The sequence below is a fragment of the Sturnira hondurensis genome, unplaced genomic scaffold (assembly GCF_014824575.4).
Source record: "Sturnira hondurensis isolate 20B ecotype Veracruz unplaced genomic scaffold, ASM1482457v3 Scaffold0008480, whole genome shotgun sequence".
NCBI lineage: Eukaryota > Metazoa > Chordata > Mammalia > Chiroptera > Phyllostomidae > Sturnira > Sturnira hondurensis.
Window position 1 is genome coordinate 2,210,522 of NW_028081111.1, and position 23,261 is coordinate 2,233,782.

The window sequence follows — 23,261 nt, forward strand, 5'->3', positions numbered from 1 at the left end:
CCCGGCCAGGTTCCAGGGGGTATCTGGGGCCACAAGAACCACTGATCTTCCTCGGAGATTTACAAACGGCCCCCTGCTTGCTTTAGGGCAGCAGGGACTGAGTCCCAGTCACATGACTGTTTGAGGTGACCATTCAGCAAACTGGACGCTGGGCATGAGACTTCAGCATAGGAATTGCAGGAAATCATCTGAACCACTGACGTGAAGTCAGACTTTAGTGCGCACAAAGAAACCTCACATTGGTGACAGGGAGAGGAAGGAGGGTGGGAGGACTGTAGCCTGGGAGGGCCTTGGGTGAAGAGGACATGCTGGGCGGGGAAGGATAGCTGTGGGTGTGGGGTAGGCAGGCAGGGAGAGGCAGGATCCCTTGCCAGTGGGGGTCAGGGCAGTGGTGGAAGAGGGCTCTTGTTTCATCAGACTGGTCCTCCTTTGGCCTCCATTCTTTGCTTCTTCCAGTTCCATAGGTCCTGTTCACTCCCTGCCAGAGCCAAGAGCCACGGGCCACTCCTACCCCGCTCCATTAGACGTCTTCCCAGGGGCGGCAGTACTGGGCCTGTGGCAAGGTGAAAAATAGGGTGTGGTAGCCCCAGGCCCTGACCTTCTCCAGTTCTCCAATGTCCATGCAGCATCCACGGCAGCCCTCCTCTGTGCCAGATGCTGAGTGACAGGACTCCTGGGGCTCACCACAAGCAAGGACGGCAGGGCAGCAGGCCACAGGGCCACATCGCTGCCTGGGTTCCCTCCACTCACTGTTCACAGCCCCAGGGCAGTGTGAAAGAAAGGTAAGGACAGCCTCCTGACTTGGCCAGGACACAAATCACTTTTCCTTCTTTTCATGACAAACAGTTTCCCACCAAAAGACTAGTGTGATCTAGTTCCTTGGGGACTGAGGGTGAGGTTTGCTCTCCAGCTTTCTCAGGGACTTGCGAAATCTGAGACCCAAGCCACAGCCTGTGGCAACATGTCAGCCCCAAGTCAGAGGTTACCGGGGAAGGACCAGCACAGAGAAGGCAGAGGAAAGGCGAGTGCGAGCCAAGGAGCACTGTGGAGGGTGGGTGCTCATTGTCACGGAGGGCTGGGGGCCCAGGCGGGAAGTGCCCCTAAGCCAGCCGGTGCTGTTTGTCAGAGGGATGGAGGCCAGAGGGAGGAGGCCAGGGTAGGCAGGGCTAGACTGTGCTGAAAAGTCTGCAGGCATGGGAGCCAGGCTGGCCCTGTGCTGACATTTGGTTCTGACATTTACGTACTGCCTGCCTGTGTGATGGGGCAAGCTATTTAACCTCTCAGTGACTCTGGTTAGCTTGCTCATCTGCAAAATGGGGTCATAATAATAACTTGCCTCATGGGGGTTAGGTAGACTCATGTAGAAAATGGCCTCGTTCAATAAGTATTAGCTATAAATACTATCATCTAGAGTCTGAAAAAATAAGGGTATGGAGAAATTGGTGGGACCAGGGCAGTCTGGGAATGTTTTCCTAGCTGAGTAGGAGGCCAGCTTCAGGCCTGCAGGACAAGTAGGCAGGGGGTGGACAGCTGGTGCCTCTGGTGTCCTTTCCTGGCACTGCTCACGATAAACTGGTCCTCCCAGCCCAGCATATCCCCTCTCCAGGGCAGTTTCTCTTTGCATTTGCTCTGCAGAGGCTTCTCTGTAACCCCCCACCACATATCCACACTGGGTATCTGACTCTTGATAAGAAAGATGAAGGTCCTGCAGGCGGCTCCCCTCCCCCCACATCGCTCTCTCCGCCGGTTTCCCAGCCAGAAGCCCAGAAGTGTAGCAGCTGCAGTGGGGGTGGACTCACTCTGGCTCTGGTCCGCCACCTCACCACTTCCCTCCCCTCTTAGGTCAGGGGGCTAGAAAGGGCACCACCTGGGGCTGGCAGTGGGACAGCAGCTCCTGCCAGCGGATGTAGGTCTGGGCAGCTAGATCCTTGAGTTTGGTCCGGTGCATGGCCTGGGGGCTCTCCCGGATGTGGGTGCTGATGTGGCAGTCCAACTGCAAACACAGCAGCTGCAGCTCTCCCTGCAGAGACAACCGTGGAGGGGGCGGCCCGTCCGGCACAGCCACAGTCGGGGAAGAGGAGGAACAGAGTCAGAGAAGAAGAGGGATGCATATGAGTGACTGCTCAGAAGTTGGGCAGGAAAGGGAGGAGAGGGACTGGGCAAGGGCCTGGGGCATGGGTTGAGAAGGCCCCGTGGGATGCTGGGAGAAGGCAGAGGCTGGTTACCCCAAGCCTTCTTTCTCAGCCCCTTTTTGCACTTCCTGACAGCAGGCTGGGCTCCAACCCAGCTGATTGTAGCCCATCTTCTTGGGAGACTCACCCACTGGTCTGGAGTAATGTCTTGGCAGCTGACCACCACCCCAGCAAGTGTCAGGAGGCTGTGACACAGGTAGCAGACCTGGAGAGAGAGCACGGGAGACAGGTGTCCCTAAGTCCCTCACCCCCAGTCCTTGTTCCCAGGCCCTGGTGGGTGAGGGCTGGGCTTCCAGACAGTTTCCTGGAAGGCATCTTCAAGGAGGTTTCTGAGCCCCACTCACTCAAAGCTCTCCCTCTGATGAATGACCTTCCTCCTTTCCTTCAGAAAAGAAGAAACCCTTCCAACTAGAACCCCATACTGTACCCAGTCCTGTCCTGGGGCTCCAGCAGAGAAAGCCGTTAGAGAGAGGGCCAGTCTGCTCTGACCTCTGCTCTGCTCCTTGAGACACCTACCTACATGTATGAGCGCTGTGACCAGGTCCCACTCCCCTCTGGGTGGATGTGGTCCGTGGGTGCCCCGCTTATCCCTTGGCAGAATACCACCTGCATAGACAGATGTGCAATACCACCACATCTGGACAGTCAAACCATGCTGACACAATGAGGCAGGCGAGGAGAGGGGAGGCAGAGGGTTGGTTTGGGTTGAGCATTTGCATGCCTGACCCACCAATTCACACCCTTGCTCTTGCCCACTGGACACTGAGGGGTGAAAACAGGACAAAGGCCAGTTCCACCTGATCAGAGAGTGGCTTGATCCCAGGTGCTCTTACATGCTCTTGGTGCCCATCCATTTATGGAACATTCACCTGCTGTGCAGAGAAAATGAGGTATGGGAGCAGTCCAAAGACAGGCAAGGCCCTGGTGTGAAGACAGTCTGCTCCTTGCACTCTGAGGTCCTGTCTGCAGGCCACGCCCCACCTCGGACTCCTTATGTCTGAGATAGGGAGGGTGGCAGGAAACAGCCCACAGACCCACCATTGTGTACCTGGCAGGTAACCAGCCCTGAGGCTGAGCTGGGAGGGAGAGGTGGGCTCCAGCAGTGGGGGCTGGAGCTCAGAAACAGCCCAAGGCTTCCTGGTTCCCCAACTTTCCCTGCCCTATTCACCCTCTCCCTTAGAGCACCAGGTGGGGCCCCAGAAACTGGGCAACCTCTTTCCATGGACCCAAAGGCCTCCTGAGGGCAGAAGCTAGAACCACTTTCGAGAGCACCAGCCTTGACATTATAGAATACAGTCTTCTTGAACTCAAATACTGCAGTGCAAATTCCCGAGGAGAGAGGCCACTTGCCCCCTCCCCCAGCAGCACCTGCCCTGCCCAGACCCAGCCTGCTCCTCAGCACATGGCTGAGGCCGCTCCCAGGGGGCCTGACCACACAGCCTGGCCATGTTGGGCTGCACAGCCCACACCACAGGCACAGAGAAAACACGGTGGGAGAAAACCTGGGGGGGTGCTGGGCCCGGCACACCTGGCCTCCCTGAGCCAGCTCCTGCCAGTGCCCAGAGTCCTCCTGCAGCTGGCTCCCCGGGGAACTGACTTGCTAGCAATCCCTTGCTCCCTAGGGGCTCCCTGCCCCCAGACTGGCCTTGCCCTTTAGAGGCAGGGCCACAGCATTTGGAACCCCTTCTGACCTCTGCAGTCCTGCCAAAGGAGTCAGTGTCATCCCTCCCCAACCCTGAACATAAAGCAGGCTCAGGCCTATGTGCCAGACACTGTACTTGAACGAAGACACAGCCACAAACACTCAGACATCAGAGGGAGAACAATACTTCAGGAAGGCAGTCATTTGGTCAACAAATCCTGAATTTCAGCTTCCCCAGGGATGAAAAGGAGAAAGGGTCCTTCCATGTTTTGGGGTGGGAATGGGGGGTTGTTGGGGGGCCAGTGTATGTAGCTCAGAAGGTTCAAGGAGGAGGTTACTAAGCTAAACGAGGCTTCTGAAGAACAGTGAGATCTGTGGTGAGGTTAGGCGAGGTGAGGCGAGGTTAGACCTGCGAGGTGGGGGTAGCGCTGAGATTACAGCACCAAACAGACCGGGGGGGGGGGGGGGGGNGCTGATTCAAGGAAACAGGCAGGCACTGTGGGGGACTGCCTGCCAGGCAGCTGGCCAGGGTGGAGCAGGGGGAGGGGCACCCTGGGGACAGGCTGGCAGCAGGGGTCTGGACAATAATAGGTAGTGGAGAGCAGGGAGGCTGGCTTGAGTCACCCTGAGATTACCTCAGGTCTGCAGGTTGTTTGGGGCTGAAGGCAACTTTAGCCTCAGGCTCAAGAGAATCTTCTGCCCCTCCTTTTAACTACCTGGAAGAATCTGAATTAGGGGCCTTGCCTAATTTGACCTATATATAGGTCAAAAGAGATTATTTATTTTTGACCCATCTATAGGTCAGGGCAAACATTTTCCGGATGTCTGTTCTTATCCTGCAATGACCCTTGGAAGGCCCCAAGGTGCCTTGCCTCGTCCCCAGCTCAGAATATCCTCTGTCCCTCAATCCCCCCTTTCTGTCTCTGAACCCCTCCTGCCTGTGGGTCTCCCACTTGCTCTCTTCTCTGTGGTTCCCATACATATGTATGTATTAAGTTTGGTTTTTTTCCTCTTGTTAATCTGTCTCATGTCTATTTGATTATGAGACCACCTTGAGGATAGAGGAAAGTTTGTTTTTTCCCTACACAGGGCACAGACTGGGAGCACCTGAGGGAAGCCAGGCAGCACTGAAGCCACAGACACCCCACTCCCACACCCCACATGGAATGCCCCAGAGTGACAATGTGGCTCTGAAGAAAAGATTATAGAATATCCTTCTTATTATTTTTTCCCTTGATTATTTCTCTACAATGTGTGTGCTTTACTCATATAATCAGAATACAATGAAAGTTGTTAAAAATTAATTTTAAATAAGACAGTGACAACTAGAATTGACTAAATCTAGTTGACTTTGGGGTGGGTGTGGGGCAGGGGAAGGAGAGGGACATGACCTTGAAAAGAAGCAGTGCCCTGGGGACCCATACTCCTCTCTGAGAGGGCATTGAGAAAGCTGAGGGTAAGGTGGCAAGAGATACCAAAGAAAATATTCAAGGGCAATGGTCTGAGGGTGACTGGGAAAGGAGCCCGTCTGCGGGGGGGCAGGAGCCAAGAGGGAGAGAAAGGGGTTAGCTCTCAGCACTTTCATTGGTTAATTGTCCCAGTGCTGAGGTGGGGGCAAAAAAATGTCTGCCCGCAAGCTTAGGTGGAGGTCCCTGCAATTCAGCTTCCTACCCCCACCTCCTCCCCAAGCTGTGCACAAAAAGCCAGGGGCTAAAAGAGACCTCAAGCCAGCCTGGATGGGTGCCTGGGGCAAGAGTGTGAGGGTGGGCTCAGGGTCTGAGGAGTGCCCTGGAGGACCATCTGCGAGGAGAGGAACAAAAGGCACGACTTGTATGCAAGTTTCGCCTTTTGTTCTTATGTCGAGCCCCATAACTGAATCTGGGGGGGAACCCCAGGGAAAACTATTCTGAACGTGTTTTGGGGGGTGGGGGTGGTAATAGCAAGAAGGAAATGGTAGCTCCTAAGAAAAGCCCCATTAACCACGTTCTATTAGACGATTTCCTGAGGGGAAGTCGCCTGCCCCCACCTGGAAGAGGATGACCCCCGGAGTGGGGCTCAGTGAGGGGGGGCCTTTAAGGAAGACTTTGACCCCACTTATGGGGATAAGGTTCTGAAACCAAGGGTCCTTATGACTTGGAATAAATTTAGTTTTAAAACTCAGCACTGGAAGTCATTTCTCTCCATACATACCCCTCAGAGACCTAGCTTTCCCCCCAGTAATCAGGAGCCCCTGAGGAAGCAAAAGACAGTGTCCTGCATCTGACTAGTGATCATTGTCTGGACCTCTGGCAGGCTAAAGATTACATCTTTTTTTTTATTGTATTTTTTTCTATTACCATTTATCCCCCTTNGATGACCCCCGGAGTGGGGCTCAGTGAGGGGGGGCCTTTAAGGAAGACTTTGACCCCACTTATGGGGATAAGGTTCTGAAACCAAGGGTCCTTATGACTTGGAATAAATTTAGTTTTAAAACTCAGCACTGGAAGTCATTTCTCTCCATATATACCCCTCAGAGACCTAGCTTTCCCCCCAATAATCAGGAGCCCCTGAGGCAGCAAAAGACAGTGTCCTGGATCTGACTAGTGATCATAGTCTGGACCTCTGGCAGGCTAAAGATTACATCTTTTTTTTTTATTGTATTTTTTTCTATTACCATTTATCCCCCTTATACCCTCCCCCCACCAAAGATAACACACTGACCTAAATTTTGTTTTAGCTGCTCTGCCCTAAAATGGAATTACCCCCTGGCTGTGGGGAAGCCAGACAGAAGGGCACAGAGCAGGCCTCAGAGCTAAGACCTGAGAGACGGCCCTCATCTACCCTCTGACCAGCCAGCTCCCAGCTTGACCCAAACACCTAATCCACAGTCTCCTGTGATTTTGCCCTATGTAATCTGTAACCTACACCCCACTGGGGAGTCAGGATTCAATATTAAACTATTTTCTGTTGTGGGGGTCCAGAACGAGTCACCCCAAGATGTGCCTCTGTGGTATGCAAGTGTTTGGAGTTAAAGGCAACCTAGCCCAAGGCTCAGGAGAAACTTTTGCCCCCATCCGTACCTGCATAAGAGAATTTGAATTAGAGGCCTGGCCCGTATCAGCAATCATCTTTCCCACCAGCCTACAGGGCAGGGCAAACTTCTTTACTGAACATCTGCTCCTCTTATCCAGCAGTGACTCTCTGAAGACCCCAGTATGCACTATACACCTCAATCCCCCTTTCTCTCTCTCACCCTCTCCTGCACGCGGGGTCTCTGACTCTCGTGTGTGTGGGATTCCCATATGTATGTATTAAATTTGGTGACCTGCCTCAAGTCTATTCGATTGTTAGACCAGCCAGAAGTCGTGAACTTTGAGAGCAGAGAAGTTTGTTCCTCTTCCACACTTTCTATGCTGCCAACTCCTCCTACTCATGCATTTCTTCGGGACAGTGCACACAGGCAGAAGGACTCAAACACTGGGGTCCTCCTAACAGTTCCAACTTGGTCAGAGTCATCATGAACAGTGTGTGTAGTGGTGCTCTGGGGAGAAAAGGGCTTAATTATGTGCATAGGATGAGCTCAGACCATGTCCTCCCTTCACTTCCTTGAGACCCGAAGTCTCAGCGTCCTGGTCCGACCTCATCCAGACAAAAGCACTGGGTGCATGCATGGCCTCTTCTGAACCCCCAGTCTCCCAGACTCCTCCCCACGTCCTGTTTTTGTGCTACTCAGAACAGCAGACATTAGTGGGCACTGGGCTCTGGCTTGGAGGAGGCTGAACCTAAGTCTCCATGCTCTGACCGCCCCACTGCTGCCTGGGGGACCAGAGACTGGCCAGGGAGCGCCAGCTGGAGTGAGAGCGAGCCGTTGCCAGCAGGACACAGACTAAAGAGCCAGGTATGAGCACTGCGTTTCCTGCTCCAGTCGCGTTGTGACCAGTTCCTGAACTTAGCAAGCCTATTCCTGTCCTAGCTGGCAGCACAGACTTGGGGCTCTGTCTTCTCTTTCAAAAGGCAGGAAAGGGAGGCTGGGCAGAGGCACCTGGTGCCAGCAGACTGAAGCCCCCTGCCTCCTCCCATTTCCTGCACAGCTGGAAGTATATGGTGGCTCTGAGGCCCCTTCTGAGTCCCTAAAGGCATGTGGGTGGAGTGGGGTGTCTGTGGCTTCAGGGTGAAAGAGCAGTACAGAGGCACTCCTGGGTGGGGAGGCGGTGGTGGGGTTATACTTGTCCAGCCTCCAGGACCTTGTCTGGAAATTGGGCCCTCACTGTTCAGGCTACCAAGCACCTCCCCAACTGGGTGTGAGTTGGAGGCTGGGAAGCCCCCATGGGAAATGGGGCCTGGGAAACCTCAGTCAGCAACCTGGGGAGAGGCAGAGTCTGAGGGTGTGGAATGGGACTGGACGTGTCTGAACCCCATGCAGACAAGACAGGACCATCCCCTACTGCTGCTGCTAGCACTGGAGTCTTACAAGGCCTAGCCTGCCCCCCTGGGGAGGGATGACTAGGGTAAGAGATAGAAGACAGCCTGCTGAGCTTGTCAAGTGGGGAGTGATGGGTCAATGTCTCCTTGTTCTGGTCCAGCCAGTTCTGACCCCAGGAACCAGGGCCAAACTTCCCTTTGCAGCACTTTCATCACAAGAGGAAAGGGACAAAGGGTGGCCATTTCCCAGGAACTTCATCCTTTACAAAATTCCCCTCCAGTAATGCCAAGGGAGCAGGAAGTGGCCAAGAGTATTCGTGCTAAAAAAGGACAGAAAGGAGGAGGGAGAGCATCTCCCAGGAATTTACTCACTCTGCCCGGAACAGTATGGTTTCTTCCACGTCAAGTCATGACCAGGAATCCAGACTCATCTAATCAGACAAGTCTTCAACCCCATCCTTTTCCCTGGAGGCAGAACCATGCCAGGTGGGGATGGCAGATCTTGTCACTGGCAGGAGGATCCTATGGGAGCAACTCTAGCCAAGCTCTAGGGCAGCTGCTCCAGGGCAGCTGGGCGGTGGGGGAGAACTAAGGCTGACCCAGGAACACCTGCTGGGGACCAAGATGGACCACAGGACATGCCCTCCCAGCTAGGCTGCAGCTGGTATCCCTGGCTCTTGCTCAAGAAGTCAGCCCTGGATGCCTACTGGTGTCAGGGTCTCTGCCTGGGGCCCTAGAACAGCCTCCTCTGGTTTGGCCTCTGCAAGCTCATTGGCTCTGTGCAGTAGCTGCCTTGGGGGACCTGCATTCAGCCACAGTCTGGCTAGGCTGCTCTCATCCCTGCCTGGAGGGCCTGGACATCCAGCCCAACTGGAGGGTTGACTCCAGGAGAATTCTGCCATAGGTCCCATCATTGACATGTGTGGGTCCTCTCAGAGGTTTTGTTCCATTGGAGACATTTAGACACACGTACATTTGCTGAAGGTCAATACTAGAACCAGTCTAGTCTGGGAAAGATTGACGCTGCCCTGGTCTACCTTGGGTCATTTCAAATCCAAGGCTAGGGCTGGGTCCTGATGAATTTTCTCTTCTCTTCTCTTCTCTTCTCTTCTCTTCTCTTCTCTTCTCTTCTCTTCTCTTCTCTTCTCTTCTCTCTCTTCTTTCCTCTCTCTTTCCTTCTTTCTTTCTGTTTTTTAAAACTAAATTTGAACCTATAGCCCCACTTGACAGTGTTCTAAGGCAGGGGGCTCACAGAGAGAGCCTGGTGATCTCACTTTCAGCAGAGGAGGAAGCTGAGGTTGGAGTGGTCCTCTGACTGCATGACCATCTACAGTAGAGGTCAGGTCTGAGGGAGATGTCTGTGCTCTCTCCTTTAAGGTGGACAAGCTCCAAGTGTGTGCGGTCTCCCTTTAGAGAGAACAAGCTCCTACTGCTGGGTACAGCAAGGGCCCAGGGGCCTGCTGGAGGCTGGACAGGGAGAGGCTGAGGCTGCTTCCTGGGAAAAGGAGCACTGAAACCTGAGCCCCCAGGGTATGGTCTAGGTCCTCCACCACAGGTTGTGCAAATGACAACAGTAATTAATAATGAGTAATCCTGAGGCAGGGCTACTTGTAGGCCTCAGGTCAAGAGCCTCAGCCCACGAGAAAGCGGCAGCTCCTCTGGGTGGTGTATCCATGAAAACACAAGGGGAGGAGATGCACTTTTTGATGCATCTCCCTGGACCTGTCATGGAACGTGGCACCTGTTATCTCTAGGATGCTATCTCTTCCCTGCCCCATGAGCCAACCACAGGACACACTCCTCTTTCTGGAGCTGTTCCTACTCCAAGGTCACACACATGACCTTGGTTTGGACCAACATCAAAGTAGCAAGCAGAGGGCTGTGCCCAAAGGAAAGCTGAGTTTGGAAGTGACTCTGAGCAGGACAAGTCATCAGCTCTAAGTCCTAAAGAGTAGGAAATGATGAAGACATACAACTGATCCCTAGGAAATGAGGAGATGGTGACACACCACCCATTCCTAGGCCAGGGTCCCTGAAGGCGCAGGGCAGAGAAGCTAGAGAGCAGACATCACAGGCAGGGCCTGCTGAACTCACCCTGGGGCTTGTGAGCTGGCCATTCAACTCTGTTCATGAAAGGGCCTGTTCGGACATGGGGGTGGGTTTGAGCCCCAAACATGGAGCAGAGATGAGACCACTTGAGGGTGATGGGAGATGGGCTGGCGGCATCTGGACAGGAACAGGACTTCCGGCTCAGCTGCTGGGAATGGCCACGCCTGGAAAGGTGCTCTGAGGGCCCCAGCAGGGCAGAGGGGCTGGCCCAGCATGTGTTCCCCTCCTCAGATTCCTCATAAGAGAAGCCCCTCACCTGTGCCCAGGGAAAGTGAGTTCAGAAACCCAAAAACCGAACTCATTTGAAAGAGATATGATTCTCTTGGGCTCTATTTTGAACTCAGGATTGGGCCCCGATTGGCCCTCACCCCTGCTCTTGGTATGGAGGACAGGGGGGAACTGAAGGCCATGGCGTAGTGTGGTGCCCGGGGTGGGAGAGAGAAGTTGGGACAAAAGCAGGAAGGCCCAGGGCTTCTGTTCCTGTGGACCTGCTCTAGGGAGCTTGTTCGGGAGCATCTGACCCATTCATTGCTCAGACTGCTGGCGGGAGGAGCTGAGGGGCTGTAGGCAAACTCTTGCTAGAGAATTCCCACCCAGCCCACCCTTCCTTTCTGGCTTCCTACTGGCCCTGGGGGGTGGGGAGATGACAGGCAGGGTTGGCTGGCTCTTCCTGCTTCTCCAGCTGGAACAGGAGGCCCTAACCCTGGGGGATGAGGGACGGAAACCTAGCAGTGCAGGCTATCCAAGAGGGGGTAGGTTCTCTAAGCACATATTTGAGAGTCCACTCCTGGGTGTGCCTGTGTGCATCAGTGCCTGGGGGGCCGTGCAGAAGGAGCCACTGAGACTAGCCAGGGCATGGCCCCAGCATCCTCCAGGGCCTGGAAAGGCCTCACAGTGCAGTGGCTCCCTCAAAGCAATGGCTTCCTCCCTTCTCTCTCTCATTCACTGAATTGTCTCCTGGCGTGCTGGCATGACCAGAGTCTGGAAGCATTGCCCTCCTTATACTTCCCAAGGATAACAGAGCATAGGGCCACCACCCCTACCTGAAGATGAGGAGTGTGCCATGGACATCTAAAGTTTCCAGGCACCCAGGATTCTCCCCCTTCCTTTGTCAGAGTGTCCCAGTATCCTGTCCCCTATACCCAGGCCAAGTTGCTCCATGATAGTGACTTTAACCCTGACTCCAGGGGATACACATGACCCAGTCTGGCCTATCCCTGTAGGCCTGGCTTTGTGATTGAGTTAGAGATGAGCATATGACCTACGCCAAACCACTGAAGCTAAACTATGGGACTCTGGTTAGGACGCCGGGACAGAAGCTGTTTCTTTCTCCCTGGCTGGAGTTGCTGAGGGAAGGATGTTGAGTGTGGAGTTTCCAGAACCAGTGGGAAAAGCCTGCCTGGGAATGCACCAGAGGGCAGAGCTGAGGTGTGCAGAGGGCAGCACGGAGGCTTCAGGACACTGTTCAAGCCCTGTCCAGCTGAGCTGGGGGGGCTGTCCCAGGACCTCTCAGGATGTGCATTTGAACTACTGTCATTACAGAGTCCTGGCAAAGGGACTGACGCGGGAGGGACAGAAAAGGTGGTGAGCAGCCCGTGGTCTGCCTGGCAACTGCTCCTGCAGACAGAGAACAGTGGGTAAGGCGCCTCACACCTTGCCTGGTCCCCCTCAGATGTGTGGAAGAACTGAGTCCCAGCTGCTTAGAGACAGCACTTAGAAGGCACTGCCCTCTACTTCTCAGCTCAGGCAGGGTGGGTGGAGCTGGGAGCAGGGGAGGTGGGGAAGGGTCCCACAGCCTCTGCCTGCACAACCTGCATGAGGCCCTTGGGCCCTTGCTGTGCCCAGCAGAAGGGGTTTGTTCTCTTTGAAGAGGGATCCAGTGGGAAGTAGGTCGACATAGACTCTGGGCCAGTCCTCAATGGTGATACCGTTCAGGTGTGTGAAGCTACAGGTGAGTGAACAGCCCGAAGGACCATGGGAATCCAGGGATTCCATGAGGGACAGGCTGGGCACTGCCAGAGAGGAGGAACAGCGGGGGCAAAGCCACAGACCTGAGAATGGGGGTTTCTGGGAAGGACACCCACTGCCTGGAATCAGTGATGTGATTGGATTTTCAGGAGGAAATCACATGGATGAAGTGGGCTGGCTGATGAGGCCTTGGACAGCAGGGTTTGGATATGACATGACAGGTGCTGAGGGTCCCATTTTCCTGAGTAGGAAGGGGAGGAAGATGATCATACAGTTGCCCAGAATGACTTGTGGGATAGAGAGGCTGAGTTGGGGTATTAGGTCAGAAACAGGGAAGACCAACACAGGGTGAGGACAGTGCCAGGGGAGAGACCCCTGGGGCTGGGGTGGGGTGGGAGAGAGCAAGCTATGCCTGAAGAAGCCCAGCCTGCTCTCTCTGGCTGAACTCTGTTACTTCACGCCCTGCTCACATGTTGCAAAGAAGCCAGAAATGCTGGGACCCAACCAAAGGTGGCCTGGGCCTGGGCCCTGTGTGGCCTCAGATGCTCAGGAGGACCCACTCTGAAGAGGGTCAGTGGCCACTTAGTTGGATGTGAAGTGCTGCCAGAGCACAGACGCCCCTTTAGAGCCAGCTTTCCAGAGGCCAGCTCTTTGGGGTTGATTTCAAAGATGTCTGATGTTCCTTACTGTGGAGGAAGTAAGAAGAAGCCACCACCCAGCAGCCAGGCAAGGGACACTCTTCTCCTGAACATGTAGTTTCCATTCCTCAAAAGTAGCCAGTTTTCCCCATCCCTCTTAATCTTGGCCTGACTAGGGTCCCCAGCCCCGAGGTACGTGGCTCTCTAAGGTGCAGGGTAAGGGCAGGAAGAAAAGGACAGCATCTGCTGGTGAGAAGGCAGAGAGGATAGGAAGAGGGAGAGGCTCCCAGTCCACCCGTTCTTCTGGGCGACACAGGGGCCAGGCCTGTGCTCAAACCAAGCCGGAGGGGCGCCTGTTGCCACACCACTGCCCAGAGCCCGCAGGAGAGTGCAGGGGCAGGCACCCTCCCGGCCTTCTCCCGGCACCACCCAAACCTACCCCAGCTGCTTCAGGTGCTCTCGTCAGGGTCACCTGACTCAGGGACAGGCTGGCTGCCATTTCAGTAGCAGAAGCAAAAGCAGTAAAACTTGTTTTTCAGCTCTATTAACACAGGCCCATACCACAGAGATCGACAGGAGAGGCACACACAGACACACACGTACACAAAGGGGGGATACAGGCCTATGCCCTCTGTGAGGACATGCGGGCCCCTGAGTATCGAAGGACGTGAAGCCCCAAGCATGGTCTGGGCTCAGAGCACACCCCACTCCAGTATCAACTGTACACAAGCACTTCTCCCACCCACAGGCTGTCCCCAAGCGCAGGGCTGACCACAAGTGGCACTCGTGGTAAGGAAGCTGACAGGAGCCACCTGTGGTCGGCCGGGTTCCATCTTGGTGGTATGGCCTCTCGTAGCTGGCCCACGGGGGACAGGGATCGGCATGTGTACAGAACCCTCAGTGGATCTCAGGCTGTCTGGCCTACAAGGGGCATCATGAGGCTGTGAGGAGTGCTAGCCCAGGAAGCTGAGGGAGACATCGCACAGGGCTGCTGGTGCCTGGGTGCAGGCCCACCCTGGACTTCCCCTCTGTGGACCTTCCTTTTCTTTCACACAGCGAGAGACAGTCCACTTCCTCAAAATTCCCAAATTTAACCACACTGGGGGAAACTCCCATCGCACCATAAAGATTCTGGTTCTGTATACCTTCCATATCTCTAGGGGAAAAGACAGAACCAGAAACTCTTTCCCAGTGGTGCCTATATAGCCAAAGCCTGGGGAAAGATGGCTAGACAGGGCAGAAAAATGCGGTATATGGGGCGCAACAGATGACAGAGGCTCAGCAAGGCCAAAGTACCAATAACCTCAATTAAAGTGAGTGGGCCAAGACTCTGCGATTGGTCACAGCTAGACAAAATCTGGCCAAACACACTGTGGACAAAAAGGGGCCGCATACTAGACCTGACTGGCTCTGGGGAGGCCTGTGTGGTGGCCTCACAAACTCAAGTAAAAGTAGCCACACAGGATGGCCTGAAATGATAACTTCCTAACAAAAAGCAAGTCATGGCAGGTAGTCACGTCCCAGCCCGCAGCTGAGCCTATTATCTTTTTGCATCTAAGATAACATACCTTTGAAATGTCAGAGTGATCTTTTCTCCAGACCCCTTATAGCATCACCTCGGGCAGCAGAGCAGAGACCACAAACAGGCCACGCCCACGCCCCCCCCCTGCTATTTTGCTCCCTGAATACCATCTCTGTGTGCTGTACATGTTAACTATTAACCACCCGGCACCCGCCAATGTGAAAGAAGCACGGTTCCCTCTGTTTCACTTTTTATTCCTTCCTAGAGCTATGCCCACTTTGCTTTCTCCCTCCTCTCTAATCCGCCACCAGTGGATTTCATATAACCTTCCTTAGGTCTCCTCCTTTGATTCTAATGTATAAAATAAGCTGCAAACCTGCCATTTTCAGGAGTTTTTTTTTCAATCCATTGACACTTTGCTATTGGACAACTGTCATCAGTTTGGCTCAAATAAACTCATTAAAAATTCTCTACAGGTTTGGACATTTCTTACATCAGCAATGGTTTATGTCAGTCAACAAAAACCCAACAATTCCCAGCATCCCTGATTCTGGGTTGGGAAGCTGAGCTGTTTGCTCCTGTGGAGAGGACCGATAAAATGGTGTTGGTCCGGTCAAGACAGGATAAAGTCTATAAAACACAATGACGCCACTAGTGTCAACCAAGAGGGCTGCCAGTCAGTCATGACACTTTGGTTCAAGAAGGAAGCCACACCAGACAGATCTGGCAAGCAGTGTTCAAAATATCAGCATAGATGAGCTCAACAGACCCACCTGTAGAGGTGGAATACCCCAGGATAAGCCCACCTGGAATTCCCGTACCACTTATCAAGGGTCCCAAGACACTCATTAAGAGACCCACAGGGGTGGAGTGCACGACCCTGAAGGGCATAACTGAGGTGGACTTCAGAGCCAACCCAGAGACAGCCTGTCTCCACACTCCAAGGCACTGCTCTGTGCCACGCTGATCTGACCGATGTGCCACTGCCGGAGGCTCTGCCCTGCTGGACTGAGAACTTTGCCCCACTGATGACCCGGCTCCGGAGATTCTGCCTTTTAAGACACTGCTGGCCGCCGGCCTACTGTGCTGTTGTCTCCTGGACCCACAGACTGAGATGAGACTCTGGGTCTGAGTTTCATTATTTCTCAGTTCTCTTGTGTGATGTCATTACTGATTGCACCTGAGTGATTATTATTGTTATTAGGTTAGCAGGGGTTTCGATCGGATATGCATTGATAAAAGCCAAGTGAACAGCACAGTCACCTGTGTTGGTTTCCTACTATTTCTCAGTGCCGCCGGCGTTACCTGTCGGACTGCTGGTCATACACGCGGCTCGACACTTTCGGTTCTACAGGCCTGGAATAGACGACCTGAGTGAGTACCAAAGCCTGGCTCATAGGAAAGACTATATTGTGAAACACATGCTCCTGACAGCTTCCAGGAGACAGTGGCAACTTGAGTCCAGTCACGTGATGTTTAGACACATGGGGCTGGCCTGGAGGCCCAGAAGGCCCCGCCTCTCGAAGAATTGGTATCTGTGGGCCCGAAGGGAGCACCTGGAGACCAACTCTGAGTATACTCCTGCATTAAGTCATCTTCTCGCCTCTCTGAGACCTCAGACGTCACTCTGACCTCTGTCTGCTCTCCGCTGGGAGAGCCCCTCTCAAACCAGGTCAGCAAAGGGCCAGCAACGGCCACTTCTGGGGGCCAGAGAAACTTCCTCTTTCTCTGGTTAGTTCTTGTGGCTGGATGAAGAATTTGAAGATGTACAGCAGATAAGGGGAGGAAATAAAATCTTAATACTTGGGTACAGGGAATTCACATAAACATACAAATTACGAAGACAGGCCCTGGCCAGGGAGCTCAGCTGGTTGGAGCACTGTCCTGACATGCCAAGGTTGCAGGCTTAATTCCTGGTCAGGGCGCACACAGGAGGCAACCAAGAAATGTATAAATGGATCGAACAGCAGGTTGTTTCTTTTCTCCCCCTACCCTCCTCTCTCTAAAATCAGTGAATAAAAATAAATAGACATTTAAAAATGACAAAGATAGTGAGGCAAATTAAGGTATATATGTCTTTTTGGACTAAGGAGGGGGAAGTAGGCAGTTCACAGGCCTTTGAAAAAGATCAAATGTTTTGTAAATACATTCCTACCTGGCCACCCACAGACAGCGGGATAGAGAAGGGAGCCTAGGAAACAGAATTTTGCTTGGGCTCTCCCTGTCTGCCACACTTCATTCATATGCACAAGGCTCCCTGTATGAAGCAGACTTTTCTGTCTGAATCTCCAGGCAGGAGAGGGAAAGGTAGCAAACTCTTCCTGAGTTTATTGGGCTTTAATTGTTTTTTTGTTTGAAATAGTCTGACCCACACACCAGCAAGGGGCTGGGCAACCACATTTTTATCCAAAAGCACTTGAAAATGCTGCAGGTATTCTAATCACCCCGTTAAGAAGCAGGACTCCTATATTCCACAAGCTCTGTGGTGATCTTCTGGGATACAAACAGCTGGCTCAGGCCAGCCAGTCTTCCCTCCTCACCTACCCCTCCCTGCCACTGAAGGGCTGTACTAGGAGCAGGTTCTCTCCTTTGTGGCACTTGGTGGTTTGCTTTCCCAGGCAGGACTTCATGAGCTTATAATTACACACTGTTTTCTGATTGGTTTCCCATAAGCAGGTGACACTCGTAAAGTCAAGCACCTCACAGAAGCCCAGGCTACAGACCCTCGCAGCCCTAATGATACAAGCACTTTAGAGACAACGGGGCCAGACTGCAGAGGCTGGTCAGAGGGTGTGCGGAGGAAGGTTTCCAGAAGGAGTGGGGGATGGCCAGAATAGGGAGTTGAGGGAGAAGAGAGTCCAGAGAGGAAGAGGAATTAAAGTTGCTTCACTCACTTGTTCACTCATCTAGTGTCAAACATACCATGTGATGCTGGGAGACACTGGCCGTGCCCAGAGTCTACCTAGGGACATGACAAGTAAAGGGACAACTGCAAAGTCCTGAGATCAGTGAGGACAGAAAGTCATGCCCTGGGCAGCAGAGAGCAGCTCTCCCAGTCTGGGGAAAGACTGGGAGCTGTCCCTGGGGAGAGAGGAGCCTGGGCCAAGGCCCCAGGCAAAGGGAGGGGGTGGGGAGTCCAGGGAGTGGAGCCTGGCAGAAGGGTTTATCTGTAGGGCGGGAGGAGGGCTGCGATGCACAGCAGTCTCTTTAGGGCCGGAAATCTCCCAGACAGGAGTGAGTAGGGTCTGAGGGAGGGGGTCCAAGGGCTGGGAAAGGGCCCATCCCATTTTCTCCAGGCTGGTGGCCTGTGGCCAACCTCACTCTGGCCTCAGTTTCCCTGCTGTTCCTCAGGAGAAAGAAGGCCAAGCCTTTGAGCTCTGAGGATAAAAGGCTCAGCCGGCCCAGACCACCACTCCCTGTAAAACAGGGTGGAGGATGCCTCCATTCTTTTTGGCTGGTGAGCAGCCTGATCATCTTTGAAGATGAAACATACTGGGCCTAATGAGGAGTCAGTCGCCGAGGTGGGGGTAGGGCTGGGCCCTGGAGCCAGTCACCTGCCCAGCCCAGTCACTTGCCCCACCTAGCCCCTCCAGGTCAGAACAGAACCCAGCCTGGGGGGACAGAACACCTCACATTTCTGTGTCTTCCACAGTGCCTCCCACCGGCCTGGCCTGCTCCCTTCCCTCCTCTGCCCTGGGCCACCTCCCTCTCAGGCCGTGGCCACCCCCAGGCGGGGTCCTGCTACAGCAAAGGCATCTGAAAGCCTCCTGTGCTCCTTCCACTACCCTGGACCGGCCCAATCTAAACTTATGCCCTAGTGCAGGGTGCCAAGACACGCCACCTCCTCTGCGATTCCAGGCCAAGCTGGTCATTGCCAATATGGCCACTGACGGAGGGATGCTTTACAGCCTCCTTTATGCGTGTGAGAACAGTTCTCAAAATAAAGGATACCATGAAGTCAAGTCACAGGCGTGGTCCCAAGGCACCTGGAAGTCACACTTACCATACACCACGAACAAGGCACAGCCCTCCTTTACCTCTCACCACATCCCTTCTTCCTTCCAGCCCAGGCCTGCGCCTCTATCTAACCAGTGCCCTGCTCAGGCAGACCACTCCCAGGGCTGCCCTCCCAACACCCCACTCAGCCTCTGTAAGCAGCCCCAGTTTTCAGGAAGTAGTTGGTACAGGAGAACGGGACACATGGACACTTGTACGCCCAGGGGATGCAGCAGCCTGGTGACGATGGCAGGAACGGCAGGCAAAGCTGAAAGACAACCTTCTACACTTGACAGAAGAGGGCATGCACCTGGGGGTTCTCTTATCTTCTTAATGGTCTATTTGTGTTCATTAAGTAATTAATTCATTTATCTGATTTGCAGGATGATGCCCAAAGGTTAGACTTCCGAATTCTCAACACACAGCCTTCGAGTGAGCTTTTGGAATTACCACCTTCCCAAATTAGGAAGATGCCTATCTGTGTTCCTCACCCCGAGTCCCAGGGCAAGAGCGCTCACTGAGATCCAACGTGCTCCCGGGAAGCCAGGTCTGGCAGTCCCAATCTGAAGCCTCTACACCTACCCCTGCTGGCGTCCACGCCAGGGGCCACAGCCTCACCATTCCAAACCCCACACCTACCAGTTCTGGGGACCTCGCTGCCCTGACTCCTGCCAAAGGGAGGTGGCTCTCAGGGAACCTGGGCAGCATCTGGAAAGTCACTGAGGAAGAACTGGAGAAGGCTAAGGACTTGGGCTCAGTTACAACAATGCTGAGTAAGGACAGGGATGTTGGACCTGGTGCTGCCCTGGGAGAACAGGGTGCCTCTCACAGCTGGACATTTCCCTGGCTTCGAAGTTCATGTCCCTTCCCACTACATCCCTCTCATCAGCATTTCTGCTCCTGCATCCTCTCTAAACAGTGTGGTAAGACAACTGGTGCATCCATGGCCAGCAAAGGCACCCCAGTGTGTACAGGGTGCAGCAGAATCCAGAGCAGGGCCAAGCAGACATTTGGCCTGAGGCCTATGCACATAGCGCCCACAGCCGGGGGCCTGGCAAGGGCATTAATCAATCACAGGCTGCACCCTCAGCTTGACTACCTGCTCACCAGAGGGAGGCAGCTGGCTGGTCTCTTATCCCTCAGGGCCCGCAGGGGTGAAGGATGAACAGCTTTGCCTTACCCGCTTCTCTGGTGCAACAGCGGGAAGAGGCGGGCAGGTGCAGGGTGCTTACTTTGTGGTCTAGCTCAGCACTGGCCTTTGGCTGTTGTTCCTGGCGGTGTGGCAGGGTCTCAGAGTCCAGGTACGGCCCAAGGGATGATGGCCTCATGAGGCTCAGGAGCCGGCTGAGCTCTACCAGCTGGGGAGAAGAAGAGCAGCCATTACTCTCCATGGGTGGCAGCCGAGTGCTTGGGCACTGCAGGGACCCTTGGCCTGGCTGTCTCGGTTGGCAGAGTGTAGGCTCTGGAGCCAGGCCACCAGCTTCCGGAGCCTGGATCCACCTCTCACTCGGGAGCTTGGTCTTCTGTGTAGAATGGAGATAAGCACACACCTTCCTCCCGAGAAGGAGGTCACACAGTCATACGGGACCTGGTACAGGGCGAGTCCTCGCTTAAAGAAGTGAACTAGGAAGAGCTCTGTGGACTGGAGGTGGAATCCACTTGCCTGGAGTAACCACACTCACGGTAGAGAAGAACCGAGACCAGCAGAGAGGGTCTCCTCTGACACCAGGAAAACCCTGCCCACCCTGAGCTGCTGCTCACTCTGGGGCCCACTCTCCTGCACCCCTTTCTTTTCTGTTTAACTTATTCATGTGGGGCCTGGGCATGAGCTCAGGAAAGAAGAGAGATTGTGCATGACCCGCCCCCCATACACCTTTCACTGGGAACAATGACCGACCAGCCTGGCCCTGAGCGGGTGGGTCTGCCTAGGGCCAGCTGTGGTGTATGTGTTCTTGACTTCTTGTAGGAAAGATTTCACATGAACCCAGGTGACTATGAGGGTGCATTCATTGAAGCTGGGCACAGTGAAACAAGGAAGGTCTTAACCTAGAGGAAGCAACAGGAGAACCCAGGCTGGGCTGCCTGAGCTCCCTGGGAAGTCAGAGAGGAGTGGGCCTCGGGGACAGGTTCAGAGTGTTAGCCTGAGACAAGCTGCCAGCTGCCCATTGCCTTAGAGTTTAGGAGATCCAAGCCTGTGAAGAAAGAAGTGGGGAAGAAGTGAAAGAAAACAGCAAGGGCTGCTCCCCAAAGGGAGAGGGCAGGCTGGGTCCTTCGTCTTGGGGCTTTTTCTCTTTCTTCCAGGTGGGAATCTTAGGGGAGGCCTCAGGGGAGGGTTTCAGTAGAATATGCATTAGTCCTCCAGGTGGGCCCTTTCAGGGGGCCTGTAGCTGATGGCATCACCCATCTGGTTTTGCTGCTTTTCTGAGCCTGGAGCTGAAACGCAACTGAGGCCTAGGTGTTACCTCCAGGGAGGAAAGGTGGGGGTGGGGCCCCTCCTCGAAGAGGTTACCCTGGGGGCAAGGTCCTAGTTTAACTGGTTGTGCCCCCTGCCGGGCACTCAGGCCCTCCTGCCTGGGTGACCACCTGCGCCTGGGTGACCACCTGCGCCTGGATGCCGTGCTCAGCTGTCTTCCCCAGCTGTCTTCCCCTATCCCACTTACCAAGCAATTGCCCTAGCGTCTTACTACCCTGCCTCAACGCTGCCTGCCCTGCTTCATCCTACCACTGCCCCGTTTTCCTTCCAGAGAAGTTTAGAGCAAATCCAAATGTTGCATCATTTTACCCATAAAGACCTTCTAACAGTAAAGGATAAGGATTTCCACCCCCACCTATGACAATACCATTCTCTTGCCCAGTAAAATTACCAAGAATTCCTCATATGATCTAACAACTGCGTTCAGTTTTCTCAGATGGTCTCAAATAGATCCTTCTATAGTTGCTTTGTTGGAATGGGAATTCCCCCACAAGGTCCACTCCTTGCATTTGGCTGAAATGTCACTTAATCTGCTAGCTACACCACCCCACCGCCCCCATTTAAACTGCTCATCCTTTGTGAACAAATGGGCCAGTGTTCCCTACCCTCTGGACTGTGGTCCATGTAAGTCCAGGTGTCTGAAGTAAGCAATTCTTCCTGCCTAGCCCCTGCACCTGGTTTGGGCAGCCTCAGCCAAACTCCAGCAAGGCCTATCCAGCTGCTCTGAAGCTGATCTGCGGCAGGCAGGCAGGTAGGCTCCAAGTTCCTGGCCCTAGGGAGGGGTGGTGGTGCTGCATTAGGAGGGAGCAGAGTCGGGGGAGTTCACAGAGGCATCATCTTTTCAGAAGCAGCAGTTGCAGGGTGGCCAAAAGGGCAAGGTCTCTAGCCCCAGAGCCTAGCTCCCTGCTTGAGCCTAGCCCTGCCCAGCACACCTGGCTTCCTCCCTCTGACTCACCCTCAGACACCTGCTCAGCCCCTCGGTGGCTGCGGCCCAAAAGAGCAGCTGGGCTGAGTGCTAGGAGTCAGGCCTTACTCCTGAAAGGGAGCCAGGGTTTCCTGGCTTAGTGTCTGATCCTGTCAGAAGGGGAGAGGAGGCGGCAGGGAGAAAGAGGGAAGGTTCTCGGTGAAGAGAGGCACCATCTGGAACTTTACCAAAACCAAGTACGCTGCCTTGCTCAGTCCTTGCAAGTCTGGAGATAGTTTTTGAAACAGCCCTGCCTGCTCAGGGCTCACAACTGCAGTCAGTGTTCCCACAAGCAGCCCTCGGGGCAGGCAGCCTGGCCTCAGCTGGAGGCTTCCTGCCAGGGAGTCGTGGGTGGGGAGAGGCAGGGGAGCACACAGCGCTCCCAGAGTTTTCCCTCTCACTCTGAAGAGAGCTGCACTCTGCTCAGTGCAGTGCGCCTGTCCCTTCTGATTGCTTATTCTCTTTTGGTTCCAGCTCAGCCCGTGCTTCTCTCCCAGATAACAGCTTGTTTGGGCCCTGTGGGTCCTGTCTGGGCCTGGGCCGACAGGCATATCTCCCCACCTCATCCCCATTTCTGGGAGCTGGCTCCGTAAACACTGCCCTTTCGGGCAGACACCTCTAGGCCAGAAGTAAATGATCGTCCCAGAAGGCAAGTCTCCACTGCAACAGTCTGCCCAACAGAATGACACAGGCCAGTTGCAGTGTGGGCACTGTCCACATAGCCTGTTGTTCTCATGCTCAGCCCTGACTGCTTTCCCACTTGCCCAAAGGAGAAGGCCAGAGTTTTACGTGCTTGGTGACCCAGTGGCCCCTGCTGCTTCTGGGAGCCTGTACCCAGAGTAGTTGCTCTGACCAGACACTGCACAACCATCCCTCCCCTTCTTCTAGCCCCAGCTCCAAGTGCTTGATGAGGCTCACCCGGCTCTCTAGCTCCCCTCAGCCTTTCCACCAGTATGACTCCACTTGCCAATCCAGACTCTGCAAGACTTGTATTTCCAAGGCATTTATCACCTTCAAACAAGCTGTGTAACCTACCTGTTTATTATTATCTGTTCCCCTTTCCCTCACTAGAATGTAAGACCCAGGAGGGCAGTTTCATTCATTGCAGTGGCCCGGACCCTAGCACAGTGCCTGACACATGGTATATGTTTAATCTGTATTCACACTCGTAAATAGCCGGGCAGGGCTGCAGCTATGCAGACCATTCCCCCTTCAGCTATCGGAAGCCCATGTTTTCCAAACTCCAAACTGGAAGACATGGCCTGACAAAAGAGGTTTGCTGTGTGGCAAGAGGTGGCCTGAGACAAGAAACAAACTCTGACTTCCCTCCAAACCTGTTCCACCTGTGCCTTGCCT

At 54.1% G+C, this 23,261-nt stretch overlaps 1 protein-coding gene across 1 annotated transcript in view; it reads right to left on the minus strand.

Annotated features, from left to right (window-relative positions):
- Window positions 1-225: 225 nt before the first annotated feature.
- The window catches only part of FAM178B (family with sequence similarity 178 member B), a 100,357-nt gene continuing 77,321 nt past the window's right edge, over window positions 226-23,261 (minus strand). The window contains exons 14-17 of the mRNA XM_037055042.1: window positions 19,701-19,826; window positions 2,320-2,397; window positions 1,868-2,020; window positions 226-553 (exon numbers count right to left, since the gene is read on the minus strand). Coding sequence (XP_036910937.1) covers window positions 521-553; window positions 1,868-2,020; window positions 2,320-2,397; window positions 19,701-19,826 — 390 coding nt within the window. The 3' untranslated portion in view covers window positions 226-520. The remainder of the gene's footprint in view (window positions 554-1,867; window positions 2,021-2,319; window positions 2,398-19,700; window positions 19,827-23,261) is intronic.